The 20,356-nt window shown below is 66.5% G+C and overlaps 1 protein-coding gene across 2 annotated transcripts; it reads left to right on the forward strand.

Annotated features, from left to right (window-relative positions):
- Positions 1 to 2,707: 2,707 nt before the first annotated feature.
- PPP1R1A (protein phosphatase 1 regulatory inhibitor subunit 1A) lies at positions 2,708 to 18,341 on the forward strand. Of its 2 annotated transcripts, XM_064498428.1 has the most exons (7): positions 2,708 to 2,858; positions 9,463 to 9,523; positions 14,604 to 14,641; positions 14,870 to 14,933; positions 15,802 to 16,008; positions 16,287 to 16,396; positions 17,378 to 18,341. In XM_064498428.1, exons 1-6 carry the CDS (start codon positions 2,778 to 2,780, stop codon positions 16,394 to 16,396), a joined length of 561 nt encoding a protein of 186 aa, XP_064354498.1. In that variant the 5' UTR covers positions 2,708 to 2,777; the 3' UTR covers positions 17,378 to 18,341. The 2 variants fall into 2 exon arrangements, with proteins under 2 accessions (XP_064354498.1, XP_064354499.1); XM_064498429.1 differs by lacking the exons at positions 14,604 to 14,641; positions 14,870 to 14,933.
- The last annotated feature ends 2,015 nt before the right edge of the window (positions 18,342 to 20,356 follow it).

Below are 20,356 nucleotides of genomic sequence, written 5' to 3' on the forward strand. Positions count from 1 at the left end.
GTCCCTATGTCCCCACGTGTGTCTGTCTCTGTGTGTCAGTCTGTCTGTCACAGTGTGTCTCTTGTCCGTCCTGGTGTAGCTGTGTCTCTCTCGCAGTGTGTGTCTGGTGTGTGTCTGTCTGTGTTTCTGCACACAGCTGTCTGTCCGTTTGTACGTCCATCCCGCTGTCCCAGAGTGTGGCTGTGTGTCCATGTCTTTGTCCGTGTGTTTGTGTCCATCCGTCCACATCTGTGTGTCTGTCCGTGTGTCGGCGCATCTGTCCCTGTGTCTGTCCTGCCACGTCTGTGTGTGGGTCCATGTGCGTGTCCTAGTGTATCTGTCTGTCTGTCCTGGTGTTGTTCTGGTGTGTATCCATGTGTGTGTCCGTCTGTCTGTCCTGATGAGTTTCTCTGTGAGCACACCCATGTCCTGGTGTTTGTCCCTGTCTATGTCTCTGTGCGCCTGTGTCCGTCTGTCCGTGTGTCTCTCCCAGTGTCTTACTCTGTGTGTGTGTGTGCCCACGTGTCTGTCCCACTGTTTGTCTGTGTGTCTGTCCCTATGTCTGTGTATCTGTCCCTGTGTCCTGCTGTCTGTCCCTGTGTCTGTCCCTATGTCTGTGTATCTGTCCCTGTGTCCTGCTGTCTGTCCCTGTGTCTGTCCCAGTGTCTGTGCATCTGTTCCTGTGTCCCAGTGTCTGTCCGTGTGTCCTTCCCAGCGTCTTTCTGTCCGTGTGTATGCCCATGTGTCCATGTGTCTGTCCCAGGTTGTCTGTCTGTCCTGGTGTGTGTCCATGTGTCTGTCCTGGTGCGTGTCCATGTTTCTGTCTGCCTGTCTGTCCTGGTGTCTGTCCCAGTGTCCATCCACTGTCTGTCCTACAACGCGTCCCGGTGTCTGTCCCAGTGTGTCTCCACGTGTCCATCCCAGTGCGTGTCTGTCCCACTGTCTGTCCTGGGGAGGGGGGGGATGTGTCCATGGTTCTGTCCGTGTGTCCGTCCTGCTATGTGACCCAGTGTCTCTCCTGGTGTGTGTCCCCGTGTGTGCCCATGTTTCTGTCTGTGTGTCTGTCCCACTGTGTGTCCCACTGCATGTCCGTGTGTCCACGTGTCTGTCCCACTGTGCACCCATGTTTCTGTCCATGTGTCTGTCCGCGTGTCCATCCCACTGCGCGTCTGTGTGTCCCGGTGTTGGTGCCGGCGTGTGCCCATGTTTGTGTCCCGGCGTGTGTCTATGTGTCGGTCCAGCTGCGTGTCCCGGTGTCTGTCCCGGCACGTGTCCGTGCATCGGTCCTGGCACATGTCCTGGTGTCTGTCCCGACGCGTGCCCGTGTTTGCACCCCAGCGTGTCCCGATGTCTGTCCCAGCACGTGTCCGTGCGTCCGGCCAGCCGCATGTCCGTGTTCGTGTCCTGGTGTCGGTCTGTCTACGTGTCCGTGTGTTGGTCCTGGCGCGTGTCCCGGTGTCTGTCCCAGTGCATGCCCGTGTCCGTGTCCGCATGTCGGTCCTGGTGCTGGTCCCGGTGTCGGTCGGGCCGCGTGTCCGTGTGTCCGCGTGTCTGTGTGTCGGTCCTGGTGCCGGTCCAGGTGCCGGTTGGGCCGCGTGTCCGCGTGTCCGTGTCCGTGTGTCCGTGTCCGTGTGTCCATGTCCGTGTCCGCGTCCGTGTCCACGTGTCAGTCCCGGTGCCAGTCCCGGTGCCGGTCGGGCCGCATGTCCGTGTCTGCGTGTCAGTCCCGGTGCCGGTCCCGGTGCCGGTCCCGGTGCCGGTCGGGCCGCATGTCCGTGTCCGCGTGTCCGTGCCCGCGTGTCAGTCCTGGTGCCGGTCCCGGTGCCGGTCCGGCCGCGTGTCCGCATGTCCGTGTCCGCATGTCCGTGTCCGCATGTCTGTGTCCATGTGTCGGTCCCGGTGCCGGTCCCGGTGCCGATCGGGCCGCGTGTCCGTGTGTCCGCGTGTCCGCGTGTCGGTGCCGGTGCCGGTCCTGGTGCCGGTCGGGCCGCGTGTCCGTGTCCCTGTGTCCCTGTGTCCCCATGTCCCCGTGTCCGCATGTCCGTGTCCGCGTGTCCGTGTCCGTGTCCGTGTCCGCGTGTCGGTCCCGGTGCCGGTCCCGGTGCCGGTCGGGCTGCGTGTCCACGTGTCTGCGTGTCCGTGTCCCCGTGTCCGCATGTCCGTGTCCGTGTCCGTGTCCGTGTCCCCGTGTCCCCGTGTCCGCGTGTCCGTGTCCGTGTCCGTGTCCGCGTGTCGGTCCCGGTGCCGGTCCCGGTGCCGGTTGGGCTGCGTGTCCGTGTCCGTGTCCCCGTGTCCCCGTGTCCCCGTGTCCGCGTGTCCGTGTCCGTGTCCGTGTCCGCGTGTCGGTCCCGGTGCCGGTCCCGGTGCCGGTTGGGCTGCGTGTCCGTGTCCGTGTCCCCGTGTCCCCGTGTCCCCGTGTCCGCGTGTCCGTGTCCGTGTCCGTGTCCGCTTGTCGGTCCCGGTGCCGGTCCCGGTGCCGGTCGGGCTGCGTGTCCGTGTCCGCGTGTCCCCGTGTCCCCGTGTCCGTGTGTCCGTGTCCGCGTGTCCGTGTCCGTGTCCGTGTCCGTGTCCGCGGCGGGCCGGCCCGGGCCGGGCTCAGCCAATGGCGCCGGGGCTGGGGCGGCTCCGCGGAGCGAGCGGCGCCGATCGGGGCCGGGGCGGGCGCGGGGCGGGCGCGGAGCCGCGGCCGGGGCCGGGGCCGGAGCGGAGCGGAGCCGGGGCGGGGCGGGGCGGGGCGGCCCGGGCAGGGCCGGGAGCCGCCGGGAGCCGCCGGGAGCCGCCGGGAGGAGCCGCCCGCCATGGAGCCCAACAGCCCCCGCAAGATCCAGTTCACGGTGCCGCTGCTGGAGCCGCACCTCGACCCGGAGGCGGCCGAGCAGGTGGGGCGGCGCCGGGCACCGGGGGCACCGGCAGCACCGGGGGAACCGGGAGCACCGGGAGCACCGGGAGCACCGGGGGAACCGGGAGCGCCGGGGCATCGGGAGCACCGGCAGCACCGGGGGAACCGGGAGCGCCGGGGCATCGGGAGCACCGGGAGCACCGGGGGAACCGGGAGCGCCGGGCACCGGGCGGGGCAGGGCGGGGAGCCGGGAGGGGACACCGCGGGGGACTGGGGGGAACCGGGCGCTGCAAAGGGACAGCAGGGACCGGGAAGCACCGGGACTGCGTGGGCTTTGGGGGGGGGGGGGACCGGGAGGTCCCGGTGCTGCTGGGGAGCAGCGGTGACCGGGGCCACCGGGCAGCGCAGCAGGCTGTGGGCACGGGAAGGACACGGCGAGGGCACCGGTGGCCACCATCAAGGGTGGCCGTGCAGCGCGCCTGGAGCAGGGCAGAGTGTGCAGGGACACCGGGGACACCGGGGACGCGGAGCACCCCGAGGCTCCGGAGCTGGCGGCACCGGTGCCGGGGCGGCGGCGGGATGCGGGGCGTCGCGTGCGGGGCGGCGTGGGGAGCCGGGCGAGGGGCACGGCGCGGGGACAAGGCGCCGCGTGGGCCGGGCACGTGCGGCGGGGCCGGGAGCCGTCCCCGGGGCGGCTGGCACGGAGGCCGGGCGCGACGTGGGAGGCACCGGGCGGCCGCGCCAAGCCGGGTCCCGCTCGCTCAGCGCAACGCCGTCCGGGCTGCCGGAGGCCGGGTCCAGCGTTAGGAGCCCCTGCGGCCCCCCGATCTCCGGGAGCTCTGCAGCTGCCCCCACCCGCCCCGGCTGCCAGCCCTTGCTCAATCTTTGCTCAGCCTGGAAGGGCTCCAGCCGGAGCGTTGGCCCTTGGGAGCGGGCACGCGGCAGGGCCTTGGCTCCGCTCGCCCCTCGCCCGCCCGCCGGTCCTGCGAGGGGGCGAAGAGGGGGACGGAGCCAGGCGGGGAGGCGCCCGGCACCCCGGAGCCGGGACGGCCCCGCCGCGGGGGGAAGGAGGGGACGGGAGCGGGCATCAGCCCTGTGAGCGCATCGCAAAACCATCTTGGCTCGGCGGACGTCCCCGCCGGGACCGGAATAGCAGCAGGTATTGCATGTCAGGGCGGCCCGGCCGGGGGGACCCGGGGCTGGGGTGCATCGGGGGTGCCGGACGGGGGGAACCCAGGGCTCGGGGCACGGCAGGACCGGCCAGGACTGAGCAGCCGCCCTCGCCCTGCCCCACGCAGCCGTCGGGAGCTTTGGGAGCACCCGCCGTTGTCCCGGGCGGCGAGCGCGTGCCCAGCCCTGGCACCGGGAGGCTGGGGATTGCAGGCAGACGTCTGCGCCGGGGAGGGAGAGGCAGGGCTCGCTCCAGGACAGCAAAAAGAACCGCTTGCAAACACCATCCAGCCACGCCAAGAGGCTCCGGAACCGAAACGCAGCCGCCGACACCTTGATTTTCAGGCGTGAACAGCTCTGCGCCGGCTCTTGAGGCTGCCGGATGATATCGCAGAGGGAAGGGAGCGGAGGCTCATCCCATTCGAGCAGGGTCCCGCGGGGGTCCCAGGCGTCCCCGCAGCCTCCGTGTCCCCAGCAATTCGCCACCGGGAGCCCCAGGGGTGGCATCAGGCAGGCAGCATCGGGCAGGCAGCCGGGGCTGGGTGCTGCCAGCGGCGCGGAGGCGGTCGCGGGCCGTCTCCGCCGCGGACGACGCGCTGTCGCTAAATACTGCCACGCGCCATCTGCGGCTGCGGCACGGCTCATTTGCAGCGAGGCTCCCCGGAGCCTGGCACCGCGCCGCGGTGTGAGAGCAGGCGTGGAAGCGCTGCGGGGCGGGGGGAGCCGCCGAGCCCCGGGCAGGGGCGTCCCGTGCTCGTCGCTGCCTCAGTTTCCCCTCCCAGGGGAGTTCAGCGAGTCTCAGCTGGGGCCGGTTGGTTGCTGGAACCCGGATCTGGGGAAAGGGCAGTTCAGGGCTGATCCATCTCCGGGCAGTTCTCTCCGTCCGACTGCCGGAACGGAGAACGCGGGTCTGGATGGGGTCAGCAACGTGGTGGGAAACGGGACCTTCCCATCCCCGCTCTCCGAGAGGCCCTGGGTGCCGAGCACCCGTCGCCGAGGCCGCACAGCCCCATGGCTGCGCGTCGCCCCATCTCCGGGCAGCCGAGAGACAGGGATGGAGCCCAGCACGGACGGGAGGATCAGCCTGTCCCCAGCACCCCGGACACCCTAAAACAGAGCCAGGTCACGGAGACCCTAAACCCTGCTTCGCTTCCCCTCCAGGGCCGAGTCCGGGGCTGGTGCAAGCGAGGGCAGCCTGGCAGGTCGAGCTCGGTGCAAGGGCACTTCTCATCGCTTCGCCTCCGCGTTCATCATTTGCAGCCGCCTGCTTTGCGTGTACCAAATCCCGGCGCTTTGCCGGTCCCCGGGAGCTCTGGGGACTGGGGCAGGAAGAGCCGCGGTTCCTGCACGCGGCGGCGGGCCGGGCGGCCGGCACCGTCCAGGCGGGAAGGGTGGGGGCCGCGGCCGGGCAGCCTCGGCGGCTCCTTCCAGCGCTGGCTCGCGGTGCCGGCGGGGCCTCGCGGTCAGGGAGGCCGCGTTCGCGGAGGGGAGCGGCGTCTGGTCCCACGCGGTGCCCAGCGCCGGCGCAGGGTCGGTTATCGCCAGCTCGGGCTGTTGCATGGTCCCAATGCCGCATCGGTGTCACGGGGGTGGTGTCCGGTTGTGCCAACCCTCGCTTAGCGCACGCTAAAGCCACAGCCCTTCTGCTCCGAACCTCCTTGGACGGGGCCGGGGATGGAGGGTCTGCGTCTCGGACGTGACACCGTCGGCAGACAGACTCACGGACGTGCAGCGGCAGCATCCTGCTGCCACCTGGGCCAGTGACAGCGCTGATGTCCCCTCTCGGGGCTTATATCACCCCTTTCCTGGGGTGAGAGAGAGACCTAAATGGTCCCGCCCTGGGTGCCGCCCACGGGTGCAGCTGGGACCAGAACCAGGTCCCGTCCGGGGCTTTGCCCCTGCCCCGGTGCTGGTTCCCCGCGTCACCGCTCTGCCCAAGTCCCCGGCAGAGCACGTCCCCACCGGGACCGGGCCGTTCACCGAGGGGACACGCGGCCGAGCCCCGGGCGGGCCGGCTCCACGGCCCCCTGGCAGCGCCCGGGAAGGACATTTGAATGTCTCCGGAGAACTGCTGAATAAACAGGCCCAGGTTATTGTTATTCCGGGTTTGCGGCCGCCTGTGCTGCCTGCCTCTCCGGGGGATGCCGAGGGCGATGCAACAAGGCTGCTGCGCGCGGGGGGCCGACCCACCGGGCGCTCGCTCTTCCCGGTCCTAGCAAGACCGCTGCCCTTGCAATTCCCGATCCCGCTCGGATCCCCACCGAGTTCGTTGCATTGAAGGTCCCTGTGGGCCGGAAGCCCCTGCCGTCGCCGTCCAGACCCCGATGCCCACCCGCGGTCTCAGCCCACGCTGCTCCGGGGCCTCGTCTCTGCACGGGGGGTTGGGCACCGCTGAGCATCTCTGGGCGTTGTGGTTGTGAGCCCGGGCTTCAATGCAACCGCTTTCAGCCCCCGCGGGACCCCACGGAGGGAGCTGCTGGGACCGGCCTTCCTCCCCTTCCTCCCCGCCCGCCCGAGCCCCGTGGAGAGGCTGTGCCCGACCCGCGCTGCCGGCTGCCGGAGCAGGTTTCCTGCTGCTTTTGTCCGTGGCATTTCTTAATCGATGGTGGAGATTGAGCTAAAAATAGCCGAGGCAGGAGAGCAGCAAAACCCCAGCTCGGAGGCAGAGGAGGAGCTGGGGGAGGGAGGACCGCCGCCAGCCAGGGGCCGGAGCATCCCTCAGCCGGGTACCGGTGCGGGGAGCAGCCTGTGCTCCCAGTGAGGGCGTTGGGCCAGGACTCCTGGGTCCTCTGCCCGGGCTGGAGTGGGAAGGGAAGCGCAGCGACTCTGTGCGCTCGGCTCCGGCTGCGTGACCTTGAGTCGGTCACGCCAGCGTTCTCCGCCTCGCCCTCGCTCCTGCCCCGCGCCGAGGGGACGGCTGTTTCCCGAGGGCGAGCGCGGCCCCGAAACACTCCGTGGAGGAGGCACCAGCACTGCAGAGCCGTGGGGCCCCCATCCCCGCCCCGATGCTTCGGGGAGGGCTCCGAGGCCCTAGAGCAGCCCGCAGGTAGCTCTACGTTGCTGCGGCCCGTCTGGGGGAACCTCTGGCGTCGCCCGGTGCCCTGGGTGCTCCAAGAGGGAGGCGGGTGCCAGGCACCCAGCGCCCCGGGGTGCAGCCGCCCCGACGCGGGGTGTCACCGGGACAGGGCCGGATGACCTCTCCACGGGGCTGGCTTCTCGCGGGTACCAAGGAGCAGCAGCTCAGCTTGGGACGGTCCCAACGGGACCTGGCGGGACAAATCCAGCCCATGCCAGCTCCCTCGCTGTGGGACGGTGCTGCCTGGCGGTCCCGGGTGCAGGGATGCCGGTGCCTGGCGGAGGGGTCCCGGCGCGGCGCGCGCTCTCGGGGAGGAGGACGGTAAGCGCTCGGTGGCAGATGGCCACCGGCACCTGGCCAGGGGGAGGGAGGACAAGTCCGTCCCCCCGCTCCCAGCCCAAATCTGTGCGCTCGCAGCAGCCATCCCATGGGAACTGGGCCGCTCCGGAGGGGGCTCGTCGCAGGGAAAGCGGAGATTTTTGTCTCCCTCTAATCTCCGTTTAAAATCCAGATCGCGGGTTTCTATGGCAACTCCGCTGACACGGAGACGAGGCGCCGGGGGCCAGCGGGGTGGGCTGGGGCTGATCACGGCACGGAGGCGGGAGGGGTTTCCCTCCGACTGCTCCAGCCACCCACCGGAGCTGCTCTGCCTAATGCCTGCTCATTAGCATCTCATTAGCATCTCATTCGGCATCCCCGCTCATTAGGGAAGCCGGAGAATCCTCTTTTGGAAATTCGTCTGTGAAGAGACTCGGAGTTACTGGGTCAGTAGAGAAACCCGGTGAACGAAGGCATCGCGACGCCAGCCGGGCCCCGGCTTGGCCCGACGGCCCCTGCCCGCTCCCCGGGCACGGGTGCCGGCTGCACCCAGCGTGCGCCGCGGCCAGGGCCTGGGGCAGCACTAGCCCCAGGATGCTCCGTGGGACTGAGCGCAGGGACACGGGGAGCCGGGGCTGAGCCCTCTCTGGAGCAGGTGACCTTGTCCAAGGACATGGCGGAGCGTCCATGTGGACGTGGCACCAGCCGAGGTCCGTGACAGCTCCTTCCCTCCACCGTGCTGGGTGGCTGCGCTCCAGATCTGTCCAGGCTGAGATGAGACCGTCCCCAAAGATGCCCCAAAGCCAGCTGGGCCCCACAGCCCTGCCTGGCTCCTAACCCCGACGCTGGCTCGTAGCCTGCTTGGCCACATGTGTGCCGGAGTTTGTCCCCGCATCCCGCTGAGATGACCATCATTATTACACCTGCGCTATTTGGACCCCCAACTCCCACCGGCCAGCGGGATCGGCATGCCTTGGACATCTCCAAGGAGCCCGGGGAACCAGGGCAGAGCCCGCAACGGCCCCTCGAGTCCCCAGACACAGCCAGAGCTGATTTACCAGGGAGCTGCTGGGGACAGGACCGACCGCCGTGTCCAGCCACTGCCGGACGTGCCGGTGCGTCACCGTGTCCCCCCAGCTGGCCCTGAGCTTTCAGTGATGCCGTGATGGCCCTCGGTGTCTTGCTGCATGAGGAGGACTGTGTGCAAGGCCAGGGAGGAAGGGCAGGGCCCCAGTGACACGGGCCAGCACCAGTGTCCCTGAGCACTTCCCGGTGCCGGGGTATAATTAGTTCCTGGCCCTTGTTAGAGTAGATATTTTCCATGTTGGCCAGGAGATTTGGAAGATGTTAATTTAAAAGACATGTGCATCCTGCAAAGGCTGCTGGAGCCACCGAGCAGGGCTCAGGGCCCGCTGCCATCCCCAATCCGCGTCCTCTGTCCTTGCAGGGCCACCACACCCCCGAGTCCTGTGTCCCCGTGACGCAGGGCTGAGGCCAGGTCCGGGGAAGGTCTGAGCCGTGGCAGGTCTGTGTGGTCCATGTCTGCCTGCTTGGGAGCAATAGCCGAGCGGTTGGAGCCTCGCAGAGGGATGGGACCTCTCTGGCCGGGTCCTTCAGGCCAAGACTCCGTCTGAGCGGCCCAGACCAGCCCGAGGAGACCCCCGCTCTGCAGCCTCGCAGTCAGAGCACGCCCGTTGCACCGGGAGGCTGGGCTCTGCTCCAGGCCCCCAGGCCAGACTGGTATTTAATCCAGGACTGCTGAAACACAGTCTCCGGAGGAGGGATGGGTGCACAGACCACGAGGATGCAGCCCCCGTGGGCGGTTGAGCAGGGCACCAAAGCATCCATGCGAAACATGGGAGCACTGGGATGGCCAAGGAGCGGGAACACGTTACCATTAGCCATGGTTTTCCCATGCTTTCAACACAGGCTTGTGCACCCGGTGCAAGGGGAGAAACAAGCCCGGTGCTGCTTCCCGAACTCCCCCAGATGGTCACCGAGCCCCTCAGGTGGCCGTGGGCATGGGTTTGCGGTGGGGCCCAGAGGGCAGCTGTGAACCACAACTCTTTTCCATCCCTAGATCCGACGACGCCGACCGACTCCGGCCAACCTGGTTCTAAGCAGCGACCAGTCGTCCCCAGGTGGGTCCTCACGTGTGTCACCGCGTCCCCAAGACGTGCTGGGGTCTAGCACCAGCTAAGCCCGCCCCAGGGTCTGCCCCGGGCCGGAGCACCCTCGCTGCCTCAGCGTGCCAGGAGGGCAGGCGGATGCCAGGCTCCCGTGTGCCACCCTGCCACGGAGGCCCAGCCCCAAGGGTGCTGAGTGCCTTAGGACCTGCTGGGTGACGTGAGGGACCCCAGCACGGGCAGTGCAAGAGGCAAATGTGTGGCAAGAACATGGCTGGTCATGCATGCAGCTCTCGTGTGGTGTTCAAGTACCCAAAACAGGGTAGGTTGTGGTCAACAGTGCCTGGTACGTGGTGCTTAGAGACTTCCAGTACGTGGTGCTCAGGGACCCCAGGACGTGGTGCTCAGAGATCCTGGTGCAGGTGCTCAGGGATGCTCAGGATGTCGTGGTGCTCAGGGACACCAGAACACGGTGCTCAGGGGCTCCCAGTACATGGTGTTTAGGAATCCCCAGGACATGGTGCCAGGTACCACGGGACGTGGTGCTCAGGGACCCCAGTGCGTTGTGCTCAGGGATCCTCCAGTACATGGTGCTCAGGGACCTCAGTAAATGGTGTTCAGGGATCCCTGAGGACGTGGTGCCCAGGGATCCGCAGTACATGGTGCTCAGGGACCTCATTAAATGGTTTTCAGGGACCCCCAAGGACGTGGTGCTCAGGGATCCGCAGTACATGGTGCTCAGGGATCCTAGTGCAGGTGCTCAGGGATCCCCGGGACGTGGTGCTCAGGGATCCTAGTGCAGGTGCTCAGGGATCCGCAGTACATGGTGCTCAGGGATCCTAGTGCAGGTGCTCAGGGATCCCCGGGACGTGGTGCTTGAGGATCCTAGTGCGGGTGTTCAAGGACCCCAGTGCGTCGTGCCCTGGACCCGTTTATGGTGCTCAGGGACCAAGTCCGTCATGCTCAGCGACACCCTCGCGTGACGCTCAGGGACTCTGTACTGCAGTGCACGGTGCTCGGGGACCCCCCTGCACGCGTTGCTGCAGGACACGTCCCGCCACGGTGGAGGAGCAGAGCCCTGTTCCAGCATGCAACGTCCCGTGGCTCGCCCGCACCGGGACAGCGTCCCAGCGTTGCGCCCTTGCGCGGGCTCGGGTGTCTCCGCCGTGTCCCCGGCCCTGCCCTGCTCTCCCCGCCCTGCTCAGGGCTGCGTTTCCAGGAACGGGCGCGGGTCTCGCAGCCCCACAGCCCCTTGCAGCCCATCCATCTCCGGGGGGAGCAGCTGCCTGTGACACGCCGCACAGCCGTGCCCTGGCCCTTCCAGGGACTCCTGGCAGCTCCCCAGGGCTGGGCGCTGAACCCCCGCCTGTGCCCTGGGGTCACCTCTGCCGCGGGGGGGGGGGACGGGACAGGACACCAGCTGTGACATTTGAGAGCTCCTGTGTCAGCGCCTCACCAGCACAACCAGGCATGTGGCCTTTGGGGGACGGGGGTCTGATCCTGAGCCAGTGTCCTTCCCTGCGCCTCTCCCGTGCTCACAGCCCAGGTCAGCCCTGGCAGCGACCGGGAGAGTCAGAAACCGCCTGTTGCAAAGACAAATTGTCCCCGCCGCTGCGTGGTTTTGTCTTCTCTTGGTTTGGGACACCCCCATAGACGAGAGACAGCTTGCAGGCGCGGGGGTGGGACGTGGGAGCGGGGATGAGGACAGGGACCCCCGTCATTCCAGGCAGGATCACCAAATCGCGTCAGACCGTTTCAGAGCAGCGACCTTTCACGAAGCACTTGCGCGCTAGCAACCCCCCGAAGCCAGGCAGCTCCCCGTCCCCTCTGTCCCCAGATGCCATCGCCAGAAACGGAGCCTCCATCTGCAGCGATACTTCAGACGTAAATACATCAATCAGGCGCTGGCACGCAGGTCCCCGGAGCAACACAGCCCCGGGCGATCGCAGCTCCGAGACAAAGCCGCGCTTCAGAGACTCGCACGGGATGGAGAGCTTTGAAGTGATGTGTCCTTTCCTCGTCCAAGGACCCTGGCAGGACGGTACAGGATATATCACGTCCCTGCCCGCAGTCCCAGGGCTGACCAGAGAGCATCAGCCGTGTCAGCTTTCCTCCTGTGAAAACTTGCTGCTTTCTGTAATTTGGGCTCAAAAATACTCCACGTTTTGGCAAAGGAGCCACTTCGCTTGCCTTGTGCCTCAGTGCCTACCAGCTGCTGCAACCCAAGGCTGCAGAGGGTGCTCAGCACCCCGTGCCGGGCAGGAAGGGACCCGGGCTGTTTCCGGATGCGTCAGCACCACGGGGACCGAGCCGCTGTGATTGATCCCGGCACTCCGCCGGCAAACGAGCCGTGACGCGCCGCGGAGCCCCACGAGCCCGGCGGCCTCCTGGACAATGAAATATGGATTATCTCCAGCTCTGGGAAGCTGGATGGAGCCGTGCATGATCAGCGGGGCTCGGAAAGCCGGCTAAACCCAAGCCTGTTATCCGGATCCAGGCTGCGGACCCACTCGAGCCAGCAGCTCTTAGGGCTGAGTCAGCTGCTGGGCCCGGAGCGGGGAAGGGAGCTGGTCCCCAGCGCTGCGTCGTCTGCAGATAAAGCAGCTTCACAGGGCTGGGCATTATCCAGGCGATTCAGGCTCCCCTCCATCCCTTGCTCCCTGCGAGGCTGCTTCCCAGGGGATGCTGTCCAGGATGAGGCCCGGGGCCAGCAGCGTGGGGGTGACAGAGCTGGCCCAGACACCAGGCTTTGGAGACGGGGACGGGAAAGGGGGACCCGGCGTCCAGGCCACCCAAATCTGCTGCCTCTGGACCATGACAGGCGATGGGATGCTGGTTACCGTGACAATGCCTTGTTTTGTTTCCTGGGCAACGGAGATGCTGCGTGAGGGTATCACTGCCCCTGGGACGGCACTGTTAGAGCTGGGGCACTGGCCAGGGATGGAGCGCGGCCACCACCACCATGGCCACCCTGCCCTGGGGCAACCTTGGCTGCAGTGACCGCGAGATGGTGGAGTTCAGGATCCTGCAAGGAGGGAGCAGGGCTAAACGCAGGATCACAACACTGGACTTCAGGAGAGCGGACTTTGGCCTCTTCCGGGACCTGCTCGGAAGAATCCCAGGGTATAAGGACCAGGAAGGAAGAGGGGTCCAGGAAAGCTAGCTGATATTCAAGGTTCGCCTCCTTGAAGCTCAGGAACAGTCCATCCCAATCAGCAAGAAGTCAAGCAAAGGAGGCAGGAGACCTGCGTGGAGGAACAAGGAGCTCCTGCCAAAACTCAAGCAGAAGGAAGGGTACAGGAGGTGGAAGCAGGGACAGGAAACCTGGGAGGAATATAGGGACGTTGTCTGAGCACGCAGGGATGGGGCCAGGAAGGCCAAGGCCCATCTGGAGTTTAATCTGGCAAGGGATGTCAAGGACAGCAAGAAGGGCTTCCTTAAATACATCGGTAACAAAAGGAAGACTGGGGGAAATGTGGGCTCACTGCTGAAGGGACCTTGGTGACAAAGGACACAGAAAAAGCAGAGGTACTGAATGCCTCCTTTGCCTCAGTCTTCACTGGTAAGACCAGCCCTCAGGAATCCCAGGCCCTGGAGACGAGGGAGAAAGTCTGGAGAAGGGAAGACTTTCCCTTGATGGAGGAGGATCAGGTTAGAGATCATTTAGGCAAACTTGACATCCACAAGTCCATGGGCCCTGGTGGGTTGCACCCACGAGTGCCGAGGGAGCAGGCTGATGTCATTGCACGGCCACTCTCAATCATCTTTGAAAGGTCGTGGCAATCAGGAGAGGTGCCTGAGGACTGGCAGAAAGCAAATGTCACTCCAGTCTTCCAGAAGGACGAGAAGAAGGACCCAGGAAACTACAGGCCAGTCGGCCTCACCTTGATCCCTGTAAAGGTGATGGAGCAGCTAATCCCGGATACCATTTCCAAGCATATGAAGGAAAAGAAGGTGATCAGGAGTAGTCAGCATGGGTTCACCAAGGGGAAATCATACTTAACCAACCTCATAGCCTTCTAGGATGGAATGGCTGGCTGGGTAGATGAGGGGAGAGCAGTGGATGTTGTCTACCTTCACTTCAGTAAGGCTTTCACCACCGTCTCCCCTAGCATCCTCACAGGCAAGGCTCAGGAGTGTGGGCTAGATGAGGGGACAGTGAGGTGGGATGAGAACTGGTGGAACGGCAGTGCTCAAAGGGATGTGCTCAGTGGCGCAAAGTCTACTTGGAGGCCTGTAGCTAGCGATGGCCCCCAGGGCTGAACAGTGGGTCCAATATTGTTCAACTTCTTCATCAGTGCCCTGGCTGAAGAGACAAAGTGCACCCTCAGCAAGTCTGCTGAGGATGCAAAACGTGGGAGCAGGCGCTGATACAGCAGAGGGCTACGCTTCTGTTCAGAGGGACCACGGCAGGCCGGCGAGATGGACAGAGAGGAAGCTGATGAAGTTCAAGCAAGGGCCGTGCAGAGTCCTGCACCTAGGGAGGGATAATGCCATGCAGCAGCGCAGGCTGGGGGCTGACCTGCTGGAAAGCAGCTCCACGGAGAAGGACCTGGGAGTCCTGGTGCACACCGAGTTGACCATGAGCCAGCAATGCGCCCTTGCGGCCAAGAAGGCCGATGGTATCCAGGGCTGCATTAGGCAGAGCAGGGCGAGGGAGGTGATCCTGCCCCTCTGCTCAGGCCTGGGGAGGCCTCCCCCGGGGTGCTGTGTCCAGTTCTGAGCTCCTCGGTAGAAGAGAGATATGGTGCTACTGGAGTGAGTTTGGAAAAGGGCTGCTAAGATGATGAAGGGGCTGGAGTTCCTCCTCAACTTGAGGACAAATTTCTTCCCCGTGAGGGTGGCTGAGCCCTGGAACAACTTGCCCAGGGAGGTGGTGGAGTCTCCATCCTTAGAGATATTCAAACGCCGTCTGGACATGATCCTGGGCAACGTGGTCTAGGTGACCCTGCTTGAGCAGAGGGGCTGGACTAGATGGTCTCCAGAGGTCCCTGCCAACCTCAACCGTTCTGTGATTCTGTGATTCGGTGGTGGTGGGACCAAGCCCCCGTTAACTTCTCGCTCCTCTCTGTCCTCCCTCCATGCTGCCCCACAGAGATCGATGAGGACCGTCTCCCCAACCCCCTGCTGAAGGTAGGTGCCGTGTCGGGGGCCAGGAAGGAGCGGGGTCCTGCCCGGGGAGACGGCACGGCCAAATTGCCCCCACAGTGCTGGGCGGCTGGTGGGGTCCTTGGGCCCAGCATGCTGCAAGGTGGCCCCCACCCCAAGAGCTGCACCCCGGCACCCTGGGGTGCTCTTCTTCACCACCCGCCCTGCCCAGCACCGTGCCCTGACGGTGACTCGCCTTCACTTCCTTTGCAGTCGGGTCTGGCCATGTCGCCCAGGCAGAGAAAGAAGGTCTCCCGCACCACCCCGACCATGAAAGGTACCGCTCGCACCAGTGTGGTGGCCTGGCCTGGCCGGCATCGCGGCCCGGGGTCCCCGAAAGCGTGGGGACGGGGAGAGGCGTCGCCCCAGGGCGGGGACGGAGCTCCTCGCGCTGAGCGTCCCCACACCGGGCAGCGGGACCGAGGCCTCTCTGGTGTCCCCAGCACCACGAGGAAGTGCTCAGCGGGGTCTGGGCTGCCCCAGCAGTTGCTTCCCGGCTGAATCAGGCCCCTTGGATGGAGGTGACCGTCCCTCTGGCACCGCGGGGGACATGTGGGTCACGAGGCTGCAGCAGGGCCAGATGCCACCAGCCAGTTGTGCATGACACCGGATGATTTAAAGCACTTGGACCCGTTTGTGCAGGAGTGTGTGCCCAACAGGGACACAGGGACACGGTGCAGGGACAGCTGTGTCCCCAGCGCTGTCCCCCACGCGGCAGGCGCCGGAGTAGGGCACAGCAAACAGCGCGGGAGGGGACCGGTTTCCACCCGCCTTTCGGTGCCCTCTCGGCGGGTTGGGGAGGGATTTCCCTTCGCCGGGGAGCGCCGGGACGTCCCGTCCCGCCTTGCTCACAGGGACGTGCGTTGGGGACGTCACAGGGACAGGGCTCAGGCTTGGGGAGGCTGCAGCAGCGCAGCCACGGCGGCTCTGGGCTGTGCCGGCAAAGGCACCGCGGTCACGCTTGGAGGATGTCTGCGGCCAGGCAGCATGGAGAAACACTGGGAATTAGGTGCTGGTGGTTTTGGATGCTGGCCGGTGTCACCGGGAGCACGACGCAGAAGCCGTGGCCCTCGGCAGAAGTGGGCGCGTGTTGCCGCGGCGGGGCTTCCCGTGGCCCGGCCTCACCACCTCTCCCTGCCTTGCAGAGCTGCAGATGATGGTGGAGCATCACCTGTGCAAGCAGGCGCAGGGCGAGGAGGAGGAGGAGGAGGCGGCCGCCGCGGGGAGCCAGGACCAGCGCAGCCCCGGCTGCTGCCGCCACGGTGACACAGAGCACAGCCACAGCCCCGGCGGCACCTGCTCCCTGGCCCACGCTCAGCCCGCGCGCGAGGGCGGCCCTGCACCCGGCGCCAGTGAGTACGGCCCCGATCCCAGCGCGAAAGGAGCCCTCGGCCGCTCTGCCCCTGCATCCCCTTAACTCTGCCCGTGGGGCAGGGCCGGTCCCTGCGCCCCAGCTGTGGCTGGAGAAGCGGGTGCCGGGGAGGGCGCAGGCACCCCGCAAGGGTTGGGCTCGGCCGGGGCGGGGGGGGGGGGTCCCCGGGCGTCAGGCCAGGCTGGGGGGGCGCGATGCCCCCCCCCAGCCCTGCCCGGGCCGGCGCGGAGGGCGTCACGGGCCCCGTCGTGCCCACAGAGGGGGAGGTGGCAGACCCCCGAGGGGACGGACGGCAAAGCCTGGCCGGCGAGGGCACCCATATATCACCGAAGGAGGCTGTGGGCAAGGGCGCTGCCACCAGCCAGTAGGTGCGTACTGGGGTATGCTGGGCTCCACTGGGTACGTACTGGGGTATGCTGGGCTCCACTGGGGTATGTACTGGGGTATGCTGGGCTCCACGGGGTACATACTGGGATATGCTGGGCTCCACGGGGTACGTACTGGGGTATGCTGGGCTCCACTGGGGTACATACTGGGGTATGCTGGGCTCCACTGGGGTACGTACTGGGGTATGCTGGGCTCCACTGGGGTACGTACTGGGGTATGCTGGGCTCCACTGGGGTATGTACTGGGGTATGCTGGGCTCCACGGGGTACATACTGGGATATGCTGGGCTCCACGGGGTACGTACTGGGGTATGCTGGGCTCCACTGGGGTATGTACTGGGGTATGCTGGGCTCCACGGGGTACGTACTGGGGTATGCTGGGCTCCACTGGGGTATGTACTGGGGTATGCTGGGCTCCACGGGGTACGTACCGGGATTTGGTGGGCTCCACGTGGTACGTACTGGGGTATGCTGGGCTCCACTTGGGAACGTACTGGGATTTGGTGGGCTCCACTCGGGTATGTATTGGGATATGCTGGGCTCCACGTGGTACGTACTGGGGTATGGCGGGTACCATGCTGGGGGCAGGGGAAGGGGACAGAGCGGCACAGGGTGAAGGTGGCACCGAGCACGTTGCTGTGGCAGAGCCAGGAATGGGGTGAGGACGGAGCTGGACCCAACACCCCGCTTTGGGGTCGAACCCAACACCCCAGCCTGGGGCTGAACCCAGCACTCCAGGTCAGGGATGGGTCCAGCACCCCAGTATGGGGCCAGAATCAGCATCCCAGACTGGAACTGGACCCAGCACCTCAGGTCAGGGCCACATCCAGCACCCCAGACTGGAACTGGACCCTGTATCCCAGGACAGGGCTGGACCCAGCACCGCAGGATGGGGCTGAGCAGGTCAGGGCCACCCCAGTACCTCACAGCCCCCCTGGTTTCTCCTCCCCTCTCTGTCCCCAGGTGCCACCCAGCCGGGCAGGAGCAAGGCCGTGGCTGGGCCAAAGGAACCGAACCGCCGTATTTTTTTTAATGATTGTTTTTTAAGATTTTGACGGCTGTTTTGGGTGTTTGTGATGATTTTTTTTACTGCCGCATACAGGCCTGGCTTCGGGAATGATGCCAGGCTGGGAAGCTGGGCTGCCCGTGCCGTCCCCTCGCCTGCCCCACCGACGGGCCACCCGTGGCCAGGGACACTGGGCAGCGCAGCCTCGAGCACGGCTCGCGCCGGCCTCCCCCCTCCACGCTTTGTCCCGCTCAGCCGAGCTCTGGGACTGTCCCCTTTCACTGCCAGCCCCGGGGTGTCCCCCGCGGGCCACCTCGAGGGCACCTCCCTGTCACTGCACCCCGGGCTCGGGGGGACGAGCCTGGCCAGGACACACAGCCCCCGATGCTTCTGGGGCCCTTGAGCAGCGGCGTGCCCACGGGGACACGCAGGAGCTGAGCCCTGCATGGCACGTGCACGTGTGTGCGGGTGTGCGTGCACGCGTGGGCTGGGCACGGGTGTGAGCGGGCACACACGGCAGTGCATGCACGTTGGTGCGTGTGCATGCATACATGAGTGAGAGCACACGTATTTCGTGTACGAATACGTGCGTACACATACATCTGTGCACGTCTGAGTGAGCGTGCACACACGTGTGCACGCATATGGGCGTGCGCACCCACACAAGCATGCACACGTGCGTGAGTTCGCACGCACTTTGCACATGTGAGTTTGCATGCACGCACATGTGAGGTTGCACACGCAGCTGGGTGTGCATGCACCTGCGAGTGCACGCGCACATGCGTCAGGCCCGCGCGTGCACGCCCACGCACACCCCGGGGCACGCGCGCAGCGCTTCCGCGCCCTGGGCACTCCGCACCCGCAGCGTTGGCTTCGCAGAGCACCCGTCGCGTGAACCTTTATTAAACGGATCCCCTTCTCCGCGCCGACTCCTCATTGCCTTCGCGCCGGGCGGGCAGAGCCGTGCACGGGCGCTCGGGCAGTGCCAGGGCTCAGCCCCGGCCGGGGGGCGCAGCCCCCTGCCCACGCGCCCACCAGCGAGACGGGCACTGCCCGGACATCACGGGTGGGAGCCTGGGAAGTCCCTTGGGTGGGAGGGGGCCAGCACCCAGCTGCATCCCACCCCGAGGGCTGCTGTTGGCCTTCCTGCCCCAGGCGGGAGGCATCTCGCCCCTGCCCTTCCCTCCCGAGCTGGGGGGGGACCCAGGCGTCCTGGCTCCCCGCCACCCCCCACCACGAGCCCTCAACTCCCCTGCTGCCCCAGAGCTCCCGTTGGGCTGGGAAGGGGACACGGTGCCGGAGCCGGGCTCTGGTGGTGGCGTACGGTTTATTAAGAGCTCGTTAGCGGCGGCGCTTCGTTTCACATGCGTGTGTGTGGGCAGGCGCGAGGCGGAGCTGTGCCAGCAATGACCAGGTCGGAGACACGACAAGTTACCGCATGGTAGAAAAGTGCAAACACACACGGGACGTGCCACGGCGGCCGGGCGCTGGGCTGCGGGCGGAGCAGGGCAGGGCGCAGGCGCTGGAGCCGGGGAAGCCGGAGGCGTGCCGGAGCCGGAGGATGCCGGAGGCACGCCGGAGCTGGAGGATGCTGCAGGTGTGCCGGAGCCGGAGGATGCCGGAGGCATGGCAGAACCGGAGGGTGCTGCAGGCGTGCCAGATCCAGAGGGTGCCAGAGGCACACCAGAGCTGGAGGATGCCGGAGGCATGCCGGAGCTGGAGGGTGCTGCAGGCACGCCAGAGCTGGAGGGTGCCGGAGGCGTGCCAGAGCTGGAGGGTGCTGCAGGCGTGCCGGAGCCGGAGGGTGCTGCAGGCGTGCCGGAGCCAGAGGATGCTGGAAGCATGCTGTAGCCAGGGAAGCCCGAGCCATGCTAGAGCCAGAGGATGCTGGAAGCATGCCGGAGCCGGGGAAGCCCAAGGCATGCCGGAGCCAGGGAAGCCGGAGACATGCTGGAACTGGGGATGCTGGAGGCACGCTGATGCCGGAGGCACACTGGAGCCGGAGGATATTGGAGGCACGCCAGAGCCAGAGATGCCGGAAGCATGCCGGAGCCGGAGGATGCTTGAGGCACACTGGAGCCGGAGATGCTGGAAGCACGCCGGAGCCAGAGGATGCTCGAGGCACACTGGAGCTGGGGATGCTGGAGGCACGCCGGAGTCGGAGATGCTGGAAGCACACCGGAGCTGGAGGACGCTTGAGGTGCACCGGAGCCAGGGCTGCTGGCACCAGGGGCTGCTGGAGATGTGCCGGAGCAGGAGGATGCTCGAGGCACGTCGGAGCTGGGGATGCTGGAGGCATCCTGGAGCGGGAGGATGCTGAAGACATGCCGGAGCTGGGAATGCTGGAGGCACGCTGGAGGCAGGGGATGCTGGAAGCCCGCCGCAGCCAGGGATGCTCCGTCCCCAGCTCCCCCGGGTGCTCAGGCCTCGCCGGATTTGTGCGCGCTGCAGCCGGGCGGCTGTGGGTCTGGGCTCTGGGGAGACCCCAGCCATCCCGAGGACCTGTCAGGGCCAGCAGACCAGGGGACGGGCCCCACGGGGACGTGTCCCCAGCCCCGAGGACCCCCGCGGCCACCCCAACAGGCAGCACCGCTCCAGCCACCCAACGCAGGGGCCTCTGCGGTGTCACACGCGGCATCATCCAGCCTCAGCTCCGGTGACATGGGGACCATCCTGCCCTCGCCCCGGTGCCCCACCAGACACCCTCTCCAGGGAAACCAGGGTCCCTCCGCCCCCTGGCACCCCCCGGGCTCCGACACCCCCTGCTCCGCTCGCCCCGGGGCGCTGGGCACCCTCGTCCCCTCCAGCTTGGCCACGGGGTCCTGCCCCGCACCCAGTGCCAGCCTGGTGCCCGTCCCCAAACAAGCCGGCCTCCTCCCAAGTCCGTCACCTCCATCACCCCGGGGGAGGCGAACACTGGGCGGGGGGGGGATGAG

Source organism: Dromaius novaehollandiae, chromosome 28, assembly GCF_036370855.1.
Source record: "Dromaius novaehollandiae isolate bDroNov1 chromosome 28, bDroNov1.hap1, whole genome shotgun sequence".
Taxonomy (NCBI): domain Eukaryota; kingdom Metazoa; phylum Chordata; class Aves; order Casuariiformes; family Dromaiidae; genus Dromaius; species Dromaius novaehollandiae.

Bases quoted from the DNA above. Each gene is read 5' to 3' on its own strand.
- PPP1R1A (XM_064498428.1), top strand. From the start codon at position 2,778: ATGGAGCCCAACAGCCCCCGCAAGATCCAGTTCACGGTGCCGCTGCTG. The intron at 9,524-14,603 runs GTGGGTCCTCAC...GCTGCCCCACAG, and splicing joins CAGCGACCAGTCGTCCCCAG to AGATCGATGAGGACCGTCTC. The intron at 14,642-14,869 runs GTAGGTGCCGTG...CTTCCTTTGCAG, and splicing joins TCCCCAACCCCCTGCTGAAG to TCGGGTCTGGCCATGTCGCC.